Source organism: Setaria viridis, chromosome 2 (genome assembly GCF_005286985.2).
Source record: "Setaria viridis chromosome 2, Setaria_viridis_v4.0, whole genome shotgun sequence".
Classification (NCBI taxonomy): domain Eukaryota; kingdom Viridiplantae; phylum Streptophyta; class Magnoliopsida; order Poales; family Poaceae; genus Setaria; species Setaria viridis.
In genome coordinates this window covers 23,881,890-23,894,564 of record NC_048264.2, presented here as the reverse complement: position 1 = coordinate 23,894,564, position 12,675 = coordinate 23,881,890, and the positions used below count along the sequence as shown (strand labels likewise).

Below are 12,675 nucleotides of genomic sequence, written 5' to 3'. Positions count from 1 at the left end.
ATGCCTGTATTCATGTCAAGCTGGATCGGAGCTCCCCAATAAGGAAGCAGGTACCAGCCCTTCCAAGCAAGGGGTTCCGTTTGTAAATCGGTCTGTGACCAAGGGAAAAATCTGGAAGAAGCAGAACTCAAGAATGTTCTGGGATGGCGCAAGCTTGGTAGCAGATGTGCCAGTGTGGATCATTAGGGAAATAGGGAGGGCAGCGTAAATTGGGTGTTTGGCCAGAAATCAGCGTTGCCACTGCTAGTGCAGTTGCCATGTCTTCATTATCTTGTTTGTTCTTTTAGGTCGCATTGCATGTTTAGCTGTAGTATGATAACAGTGTTTCAATGTATATCAATATGTTGCATTATTCTACTTGCATTAAGTGAAAAAAGTGACAAATACTCCCTCCGTTATAAAATGTAGATCGTTTTGCCTTTTATAGATACATAGATTTTACTTTGTATTTAGACATAACCATATATATAGACGCATATCAAAATCTATGTAGAAAAACTAAAACGACCCACATTTTGAAATGGAGGGAGGAAAAAAGGCTGCCTTTTAATAAAATCTAGTAACAAAACAAAATGTCATGATGCAGTGCCGCTACTGCCCCCGCCCAGGGTGAACGTGAATCAGTGGTGCATTGTGACACTGTTAGACTAATTGCCAGGACATGCTTGATTTTAGAGGCATGTCCTCTAGGAGGCATCGTGAATTAGTAGTTTCTTTACGTAAGACTTAGTTAACTATTTATTTCATTATTTGAATGTACTCTAGGAGGCATTGTTGCATTGAACCATATATCTTTTAACTTCACCATGTTGATCAACAATCATTTGAAAGCAAATTACTACTAGATGGCGAACAATGTCTTCGGAATTTAAGTCGCCTCGCCCCCGACCATGGTCAAATTAAGCAAATTCCTCAGGTCGCAGTTAGGTTGACACTTCCCAACGAATGCGAAGGTTATTTGAGAGTACATGATCGAATTAGATTATTTTCCCATGTTGAGAGAGAGGATTCCCTGCCTCATGACTTATCACTATGACCGTTATAGGGCAGAAAAAAAAAGCGAACCGAGCTATGGTTCCTTGTAGCGAAACCGGTACCATCTATATGGGTTCAAGTCTCCTACTTAGCACGAGAGTTCACATTTTTGTATAATTATTCTTGTAGTGGTATGTGATGTGCCCGTTGATAGTGATCAACCAAATAACAATAAAGAACATTATTAACAATAACAAAGTGATGCCTCCCAAGCAAATCCAATAAAAAAAAGTCATGAATACAAAAAAGAAGACTAATACAGAAAATCATTTACGGATCGATCATGTGCGAATGACATCCTCTACCTTGTCTACCCAATGTATTTGTTTCCAATTCATGATGACACGGTTCCAATGCTTTATTCTGCTAGTGTTAGGAATACAAAACGCAAACCGTAACTGCCAAATGAGAGATGCAGATCCAAAATGATAATGTTATGGCGTTGTTTCCAAAGACACTACACTACTACAGAAATAATTTGTAGGGGAGCTCCGTTTTTTCTAGGGGTGGGTGAAACTGCCACCCGCACCTATAAAACGACGGACATTACTTGAGCATTCGGCTCACCCTTAGAGAACCATTTGCAGGGGCGAGCCACAGGACGCCCCTACAACTAGTTCTCCAGGGGCGGGTGATGCCATCATAAAGGGTGACAAAATAGCCGGCTGGGTTTCTTCCTCGTCCCGACAGCACTGCTCGGGGGAGGTGTTGCCTGAAAATCAAAAAAAGTGAAAAAAGTGGGGGAAGGTTTTCAACTTGGTTTCCTTGGAGTTGGAGATTAAATGAGGTAAGTTTATGCTAATTCCTTGTCTTTTTGAAGCTTATTGCATAGGTTTTAGGCTCAAATGGAGTTGCATATAGATCTAGATCTCCAAGGTGTGGATTAGCCATTTGGACCTCATTTATCTCAAACTTTTGGATGAAGTTAGGTTTTTTAGGTAGGAGAACAAGATTATCTAATCATTTGGACTCAACTTTGATGTTTTAGCCTCATTCATGAACGATGAATTTCCTAGGTCCATGGATGAGAGAGAAGATTTGGTTTTTTCTATATTAACACATGCATGATATAATTTTCATTTTTTCCATGATATAATATTACACGTGTAATTATATGTTTAGTTCTTGTTTGTTTAACATTTATGATAGTTTTAATCAAGTTGACATGGATGATATTTTCGTTAGCAAATAGTATATAAGTGTAATTATATATATAATGTTTTTATCATGACAAAACAAGTTGACATGGATGATTTTTTCATTTTGTGTAATTTTTTTAGAGAGATGGATAAGATATGGATGTACCCAGCACGAAGATTGGACGCCTATTTCCGTGGAGAACTTAACAAATTCATTAAAGCTGTAGAGAATAATGCATTGGTCGAGAAGGCAAAGATGGTGGCTTGTCCTGGCAAAACCTGCAAGAACATGAGAGTATTCAGTGAGACAACTACAGTAAGATTGCATGTGATGGTTCGATGTTTCATTGAAGACTACATGATCTGGACATCTCATGGTGAGAAAGCACCCCCTCAGGATCCGCTTGACGAAATCATGGAACATGTCGAGTTTGAAAGAATGCTTGATGTTTATGATTCATTTGATGAGGGTGTTAGCGACGATGATGGTGGTGGCTCTGATGGTGATGATGGTGTTGACGAGGGTGGCAATGGTGGTGGTGATGCTAATGACGGTTATGATAGTAGTGGCGATAATGAACTTGATGACAGTGATTTCCTGAGCCAGTTGTTGCATCACACCAAAGCGGAACTATTGGTTGGCAGTGCAAAGGGGTTAGCAAACTTCGAGATGGTGAAGAAATCAGTGGAGGAGAATGTGTACGAGCGTTCAAAGGGATGTCCAAAACACTGGACCGTGCTTCATTTCATACTTGAGCTATTGATTCTAAAGGCTAAGCACGGCTGGTCCGATGATAGTTTCAATGATCTACTGCGTATCTTGGCTTGGTTGCTTCCAAAGCTAAATAGAGTGTCCACCAACACATATCAAGCAAAGAAGCTTGTCAGTTCGTTCACGATGGGTGTGGAAAGAATTCATGCATGTCCAAACCATTGTAGCTTGTATCATGGGGATACTTTCAAAGGCTTGGACAAATGTCCTGTATGTTCTGCAAGTCAGTACAAAAACAATTCCAGTAATTGTGATGACGACAGACAAGGTACAACCGATGTGATTAAAGGAAGAGGAAGGATGCAATAAATAGTGTAGCCACTGTTGAGCCAGAAGACACTACTTTAGATGCTTCTGAGAAGCAGAGTAGAATTCTTGCCTTGGTCATGTGGTACCTCCATGTTGCCGATCGTCTTAGGCATTTCTTCTCAAATCCAAAAATGCTGAACTGATGGGATGGTGGGATGCAGATAAGCGCAAAAAGGGTGATGGAAAGCTTCGATATCCATCCGATGCTCGCCAGTGGAAGAAGTTTGATGAGTGGTACCCACAATTTGGAAATAATCCAAGAAGTGTTCGATTTGCACTAAGTATGGATGGAATGAATCCATTGGGTGAAAGGACCAGCACTCACAGCACATGGCTAGTGATCTTGATGATGTACAACCTGTCAACATGGTTGTGCCAAAAGAGAAAGTATATTTTGCTATCCATCCTTATACAAGGACCAAAGCATCCTAGCACCGGTATAGATGTTTTTCTTGAGCCTTTGATACAAGAGATGGAAACTTTATGCAAGAATGGTGTCGACATCATTGACGGTTTTGCACGGCGGGAATTTAATCTAAGAGCCATTATCTTCGTCACCATCAATGATTACCGAGCGTTGTTTATCTTGTTAGGACAGGTGAAAGGTAAGACGGGATGCACGGTGTGCATTGGTGACACTGTATGGTCTTTCCTAGAAGGTTCTAGAAAGGTATTTTACCTTGGATACAAGCGCTTCTTGGTGGAAAGACACAAGTACCACAGTAAGAAATTCTAAGCCTGACCTAGAATCTGCTCCAGAAAAATGAGATGGGCACTATGTTTTCAACACGGTTAGGACCATCCAGGTTCCATATGGGAAGATGAAAAAAGATGGGAAGAAGAGAAGTAGAGATGAACTAACTATAGATGGTGTGCCATTCAAGAAGTTGTCGATCTTGTACGAGTACTTGCCGTATTGGCCGGACCTTGAGGTCCACCATGCCATCGATGGTATGCACCTAAAGAAGAATATGTTTGGTAACACAATTGGTCTCTTTCTGGAGAAATCAGCCAAGACAAAGGATACCCTGAAGTCACAACAAGACTTGGTAGCCATGAAGATAAGACAAGATCTTCACCCTATTGATAAGGGCAATGGAAGATATGAACTACCCCCAGCTAGCTACAACTTGACACTAGATGAGAAGAAGGCAGTGTGTCAGTTGTTATGAGGGATTAGAGTACCAAGTCGATTCTCATCCAACATCATGAAACTAGTCACGATGAAAGATCTCTCTCCCTATCTGCTACAACTGTCATGATTGTCATGTGATGTTGACGTTGTTCGTACCAATTGCAATTAGAGCGATCAAGCCTGTATATGTGAAGATGGTTATCACTCAGTTGTGTTACTTGTTTAACAAAATGTCTCAAAAGGTTATCGATGAAGATGAATTGAAACACCTCCAAGAATTTATTGGGGAGACTATGCTGCCTCTGGAGATGTGCTTCCCTCCAGGATTTTTTGATATAACGGAATATCTCATGATTCACATGGTCGATTAGATACAGGCACTAGGTCCACTTTACCTACACGAAATGTGGATGTATGAGCATTTCATGTTAGTTCTGAATCGGTACATTCTGAATCATGCTTATCCCTAGGGATCCATGATAGAGGGATACAATACAGAGGAAATCATCGAGTCTTGCCTAGGTTACCTAAAGGATAAAGTACGCATTAGTTTGTCTGTTCCACGATTTATGGGGAAGTTGGAAGGGATCGGCACAGTAGGGAGAAAGACCTTCGTTAACAAGGACTTCAAAGATGTGCAACAAGCCCATTATAGCATCATGTAACACCTCACAATAATGTCATCTTTAGTCGGTCAACACTTGAGTGTGATTCGTGCTCAAATTAATGGCCGCTCGGAAGATTGGATCATGAGGGAGTACAAGCGTTGTTTGACTACATGGTTGAAGGACCTAAATCTACCAGATTGGGAAACCATGGAAGATCAAATGATCAAAAGATTGGCAGCTGGCCCATCTAGCCAAGTCACGTCATGGCAAGGGTATGATATTAATGGATATCTATTTTATACTCTTGTGAAGGACAAGAAGACTATCTCAGAATAGTGGTGTTCGTCTTGAGGCCTTAGATGAGAGAACTGGCTAAAGTACCACATATTATGGCATCATAGATGATATATGGGAAGTCCACTATGGTTCCAATATACAGATCCTAGTCTTTCGGAGCCATTAGGTCAAACACCCAAAAGGTGTTGAAGTGGACGACTATGGGCTCACAATTGTTGACCTCAACAATGTTGGTTACAAAGATGACCCTTGGGTACTTGCTTCACAGGTCGCACAGGTTATGTATGTTGTTGATCATGCAAAAAAGACAAAGCACGTTGTAGTCCCTAGAAAACAAGAAATATTAGGAGTTGATGGTGTCGACGACGTTGAAGAATATAATCAGTGCAATGAAATGAACCTCTTCACAGACCTACCACAGAAGATGATAATTTTAGAAGCATGTATAAAGAAAGATGAAATGCCCTGGGCACGCAAGGATGGAGAATCAAGAATTATTACCGCATAATATATAGCTAGTTTGAGTCCATTATCTCATGTACTTTGAATCAATTACCTAACACTTTTGAAGTTGGCATATATGTTTTTCATCTGAGAAGCACAATAACTTTTGAAGTTGAATGTATGAGTATATGTGAATGTGTTTAGTGAATGCAATTTTTGAATACAAACATTTACAATTTATCTTGTATGAATATAAACTTTATATCAAAATTGTAGAGCTCAACGAGATATTAAACTTTGTAGTTGATAACTTTTGCATTTGAGATCATTAATAGCTCAAAAATACATCTTAGAAGAAAAAAAAAATGGAGAAACGATCCCGCCCCTGGAAATGATTTCCAGGGCGGGTGACGCCATCACCCATCCTTGAAAATCTTTTTTAGGGTTGGGTGACGGCGTCACCCGCCCCGACTAATGGCACCCTATATATGGTAACGCCCACGTGGAGTTAACCAAATTTTTGGAGAAGCCCACGGGATGCTGACAGGCTGCAAAAATTTCCCCCCTCCCTCCCCCGCACCGGTGCTGCTCCCCTCCCTTCGAGCTCCGCTGCTGCAGCGCCTCCCTACACCGCCTCCACCGCCAGGCCGCAGCGTCGCCTTTCCCATCACGGTGCCTCCCCGCGCCGCCTCTCCAGCGCCAGGCCGCACAGCACGGGGCACGCCTCCTCCCCTCCTCTCCACCGCCGTGAGGCCGGTCAGCCTCCTCCCCAAGTGCCGCCGCCTCCCCACCGGGCTGCCTCCTCCCCGCCAGGCTCGGGCAGCCTCCTCGAGCATGCCACCTCCTCCCTACCACCTCCCCGCTGAGCTGTCGCCTACCCGCCACCGGGTCAATTTCTTCCATTATTTTGTAAACCAACAATTGTAAATTTCTTCCATTATTTTGGACAATCATGAAGTTGATTTTTGTGGAAAAATATATGTTGTCTAAATTATCATTGAAGTTGATGTTTGTGGAATAACCTATCTTATTACAATTTTATTTTGTTAGTTTTGGCTAACTATGGCAAGTTGAGGTGGTGGTGGCGGCCGTAGAGGTGGCCGCCGTGGTGGTGGCAGCCGTGGATGTAGCCGTTGTGGTGGTGGTGGTAGGGGACAATACATATTCGAGGACCCTCCTGCTAGTCATCCATGACTTCACTTCCCTAATAGCGCCGTTGACTTGCCAACGAGTAGACCTTAAACGGCCCATTAAGGGACGTACTCAGACACGATCAGGACAAGGGGATAGGCTTATCCTACTCGGACTAGTCAAGTGTATGGAAAACTACTCGGGTCATACCGAGTAGAACTCTGTAATAGCACTCGACCAGGACTCGGACTTGTAACCCTGCCCTCCCGTGCATATAAGGGCGGGCAGGGACCCCCCTCAAACAGAACAACTCCAAGTGCATCAAAGATCAATACAAGCAAACACACAGGACGTAGGGTATTACGCGATCTAGCGGCCTGAACCTGTCTAAATCATGTTCCTTGCGTCACCATTGATTCCTTGATTCTCGACGGCCCTTACCGCATAAAAGACCACCTAGGGTACCCCCTAGGTGGGTTGCCGGTCTAAAATACCGACAGCTGGCGTGCCAGGTGTCCACTACTCGAGCCAACAGCTCGACTACCGACTACAAGATATACTACTCTTAATTCAAGACTACCAACTCAGCAAGCATTCTAGCTCTGGTACAAAACCTCAGCGGTAGAGTAATTCTTTACTCAAGACCGAGGATGCTTCGTTACATACGAGTAAAAGTACTCGAAATACAAAAAGACTACAAGCAACTGCCTACTGGCGACCTGCATTTAAGCCTCAGGCTTTTACAATATCACAAGGCCACTCAGGACTGCCGACTACAACGGGAGGGGCCTACACGCAAGGAAGCTGCGCAAAACGCAATCATATCCAGGTCCTCTACCCAAGGCAACGCCAGGTACTCCTGCACTGCCGCTGCCTTGACAGCGGCAACGATGAATCCCGCGTGCCGTGCAAAGAAGGAAACAAGGCTGCTCTTTTGCTAGCCTTGTCGAGCCAACGGCCACACCTCCACCTCTATGAGAGCCGGATAAAGACCGTGGCACTCATCACCCATCACTCGTGAGTTCCAGCGCGTACCCGGCTGGATCACGAGCTGCAAGATGAGGCGCGTGATGTACCCTCCTACGAGGATTCTTTTAGCATCGCGGCTATCCCTACGAGTGTTAGTCAGTGGAGGGAAGGTGGCCTCAATCTACGAGGAATCTTCTAGCATCGATGCACTCTTTGACTGCTCTCTACACTCAAACAACAACAATCGAAAGCAATCCATCGCTACTCAACTTGATTCGGGTCGATCTCCATGGTGGTCTATTTATAGTCAAGCGATACAACTGCCAACCACCCAGGAGTTACTATGCGTCCGTGATCGATGAGTCTGGATGACTTCTGACTTCGCCCACGTGAATGCATTCATGCCACAAAGGACAAAAGAGTACAGTACACCCGTGCACCTCCTCTTCAACGAGTAAACAAAGCGAGGTACTCGACAACATCGCGACTACTCCAACTCAGAACAACTTCCGCCAAGCATGGTCTACACCCGAGGCGAACCCTTGTCTTGAGGGCCCAGATAGGTCCGACCCTTGGACCATGGGTCGGGCGAGATGGATCCTTGCGGCAAGGGGTCGGGCGCACCCGACCCTTGGACCATGGGTCGGGCGAGACGGAGTTTTGCAAGCAAAGGGTCAGGCGTGTCCGATCTCGAGACCTTGGGTTGGGCGAGGTGGAGTAGAACACCCCTTGCTCATGCAGGGTCAGAAACACTTCAAACAACAAAAGTATGGACAAGCGTTCATTCCTCAAGACAAGATATCGTTCAGAATACTCGGCAAAGTTTACAAGGGTACATAGAAGCTCAAGGCTCCTCCAGAGATACAAATTCAGACATCTTTGACGCGATTGGCTCCGCCTCCTCGAGGTACTGCGCATAGGCTTCCTCTATGCAGTTGCGAGCAAAGCCGTCACCAGCCGCCGACAAATCTGCCCTCGGGTAGTATGACTTGACCACAGTAAGGACTTGTTTGCAAACAGCCTTGCAGAGGCCAGTCACCTTACCTGGAGCAGCCATCAAGCGCTCGACTAGTGATTGAGGCCCTGCGTCCTCCTCCAAGGGGGCAATTGCATTCACCAAGTCTTGAGCAGCATCAGTCAACTCTTGGAGCTCTCCCCGAAGTCCTCCCACAGTCCGGGCATGATCTCTATAGGCCACCATGGCCATGTCCAGCATCACTCCATTTTGGATTTTCCGGTCTCGCTGATGCTCACAGGCAGCCTGTGCTTCCGTCAGCGCAGCCCGAAGATGTTCAGCTTCATCCGCTACTCGGTCGTGCGCGTTCCTCCAGTCAAGGAGTTGGCTACTCGCAATCGCCTCCTTCCTCTTGAGTTCTGCAAAAACGACCAAGTTCAATACAATCGACTACAGTTGTACATACTCGAATCATGAAAATTACTCACCTTGATACTTTTTATTCAAAGATTTGTAGCGGCTCTCCAGTTTTTGCTGCAAGACTTCATGATCTGACCGCTCAACGGCAAAGGATTTCGCTCCAGCTTCATGAACCCTCAAGGATTCCGTAAGCCGGGCACACTCCTGCTCCAATTGTTTGTTTCAATCCTGAAGGGCTTGAGCGTTCCTTTGCGTCCTATCATACATATCCTGCAAAGCAACGCAAACAGTCAAGTCCCTTAGTCACTAAACCTGTTAAGATAACTGACGAAACACACCTGGAAGCTTCAAAACACATCAACAGCTCTTTGAAACTCTGACTCTGACGGAAGCCCGAGTACAGGACTCTCAATACTCTTTACAGCGCGAGGAACTGCATCAAGGGTGGTACCTAAGACAATAACATCAGTCAACTCAATACTACGACTAAAATACCAGGACCCCAGATACATACCTGGAGCAGTTGGTTCTTTGGATTTCTCCACATCCACCACAGCTAGAGCTTTGCCAGTAGACGCCGACAAAGATGCATTCCCAGAACTCGAAGCAGCTGAGGGGTCCACCGAGCGGATCACTTCTTGAAGCATAGACATGGTAGCTCCAAGGCGACCAGCGTCAACTCCGGATACTTCTTCGCTAGTCAAATCTTCCAAGGGAACAGAAAGAGTAGCCAGGGGACACGACTCTACTCCTACCTCCACAGGGATAGTCTCCTCCGCATCCCTACATCAAAATATATAGTCATCACATGACTTCAGGAAGATTTGAAGATACAAACCAAGAATACAAAAACTCACCGAGTTGATCGTGGCGGCAATCGCACACGTTTCTTCTCAGCAACAGGCCGCCGAGTACTCGGCGCTACAAGAGCAACTGCTGGTGCTGTCTTCTCACCAAGCCCTGCAAAAAACAGGGTCAAGACTACAAACTCAGACTAACAAAAATAATCGGGGAAAAAGCTCACCACTAGCGATCACATTGGATAATAAGGAGCCAGTAGCAACTACTGGCGACAATCCTTCCACGACATCTGCTACTCCAGCAGGCAAATCTAGTACTGCCTGGTCAGGGACGGGCAGCGCGGTAGCCGACGGAGCCTGGACTGTCAGCTCGTGGGCTACTCCAGCATCTGCTCGTGGCACCCCCTCTAGCACCTTCTCAGCAGACGCAACATCAACGCCTTGAGCGGTCATGACTACTTCATCTGAAGTAGCCTCATCGTCACCAAGCGACGCATTGTCAGCCTTTCGAGACAGACAAAATGATCAAAAAAGATTACATGTTAAAATCCATCAGCTACAAGTGAGTACAGGGCTACATACCTTGGCACCCTGAGACTTCTCAGAAGGAGAAGTCGAAGCAGACTTACCAGCAGACCTCTTGCGGACTACTCGGCGTTTCTTCACAGGAGGAGAGGGCTCATCCTCTGACTCCTCAACAACAGATTCTTCTTCTGATTGAGCCAGATAGCCAGCCAAGACTCGGGACTACAAAAACAAGACAATACTCAAAACAATGGCCCAAAGGGTTCAAAAAAGTACAAGACAAGTGAAAGGACATACCACTTCTGGTTCATACCAAGCATCATATTGACGAAGAGCTGAAGGAATAACTGGTACTCCTTGATAGTTCCTGAAGAACTTGGCCAGCAGTGCCTCCACATCATCGTCAGATATATCCTCAGCGGACATACGCGATGGATTGTTAAATCCTGTGTACTCACCCCCTGAGTGAGCCCGTTTCTGAAGAGGTTGAACCCTTCTCTTGAGAAAACTGGTCGCCACATTAATCCCAGTCAGACCGAGTGCTTTCAACTCGGTAATCTGGTGCAGCAAGTGGTCGAGCTCCGGGGTATCTTCAGGTTCGCTCACCCAATTCTCTACATGCTTTGGCGCATGACCAGTAACCACCGGCAAGCGAAGATTATGGTTCCCAATATAGAACCACCTCTTTTTCCACTCCCTATGGGAGTCTGTCAAATTATAGTCAATATACGCGCCCGAGTTCCTGAGTTGGAACCCGCTGTGGCGGAACCACCTCGGATTATCTTGACCAAAGCCTGGTTACGTCACCTGACATGCGACACCCATGCCTTAATCAAGTTAACTCGATGTGCTATCAGATTTCATCCAATTTAACCACTTAACAGGACCGAGTTAGCATAGCTCACACGAAGGTGAGTGGTTCCAGAGAATACAACAGGTCCCCAATTTGATTAACGAGTTGTTACACACTGGTTAAAATCAGAGTTTTACAAGTTCTGAAGAAACAACAGAAAGTAAACACAAAGCGGAAGCTACTCGTCGGGGTCGGATGTCCTTGGTGAGGCCAACCAGGACATCAATGATCCCATTCCCCGCCATCCGAGGAAGGATCCCACTCGACAGTCCAACCCGGAGGGAGCTGGGGCGGCCAAGTGCCAGCAGCAAGCTCAGAGGCTACAACTTCACCTGAAAAGAGAAGCCACAAACAAGGCTGAGCTTCTAAGCTCAACAAGACTTAACCGACCAGTGGTAAAAGCTAATCCACCACTTCTAGACATGCAAGGCTCTTTGGCTGAGGGGTTTGTTTCCCAAAAGCGACTATGTTAGGTCCTTGCATTCAAGTTTTAGCTCAGATTATAAATTCATTTACCAGTCTATGTTGGCAACTTACTCTAAGCAAGCATAGATCCAACTTTATGTATATAAGCTCATCATCAAGACCATGTCATCATCAGATTTCCTTATTACTCAGGGTAGCATAGTGATCAAGCAGTCTCAAACTGTGAGAGGCAGACGAATCGATTCGAGTTCTTTAACCATGCATGGTGAACCTAACCTCACGACATCCGCGCACCACCGAGGGTCGCTTCCTGTGTCGGCCTTCCCCATCAATTCCCTAACCCGTGTCGGGTCCACTTCCTTTGGTGCAAGGTTCCACAGACCTGGCCTTTGCCGTTCTGTGACCACACTTGCCACCACGTGCGGCCGCAGGGGAACTTCGTTCCAAGGACAGTGGAGCGACCGCTCACGTCTAGGTTCAATTAGGTACTAGGCTTCCCCATCCCATACTGAGTATGAGGTTACTACTTTCAAACACTTGATCACGAACACCACCATTGTCGAGCCTTAACAAATCCAGTAAACAGACGGGGCGATCAGCCGACCACCAAAAGAGTTAACCAAAACCCTGCCCCGTCCGTCGTCCTTATAGTTGTAACAGAAGGAGAAACAACCAACTCCTATAACTCGCAAGTGACAGGAAATCACTCAACTTTTACCGATTCCTATTTAAGCATAGCAACTACTCGGCCCAACAAACTATTGTTCAGATCAAAGGAACTATGTCATGCATCTATGGTTGCAAACAACTCCTATACATAAATGCACAAACACGAGAAGGAAGGCATGTGCAAGTTT

At 45.5% G+C, this 12,675-nt stretch overlaps 1 protein-coding gene across 1 annotated transcript; it reads left to right on the top strand.

Annotated features, from left to right (window-relative positions):
• The first annotated feature begins 2,319 nt into the window (after nt 1–2,319).
• Nucleotides 2,320–4,427, top strand: LOC140221880 (uncharacterized). The gene is made up of 3 exons (XM_072291840.1): nt 2,320–3,076; nt 3,417–3,489; nt 4,052–4,427. The coding sequence occupies exons 1-3, from the start codon at nt 2,320–2,322 to the stop codon at nt 4,425–4,427; spliced, it is 1,206 nt and encodes a 401-aa protein (XP_072147941.1).
• Nucleotides 4,428–12,675: the final 8,248 nt, after the last annotated feature.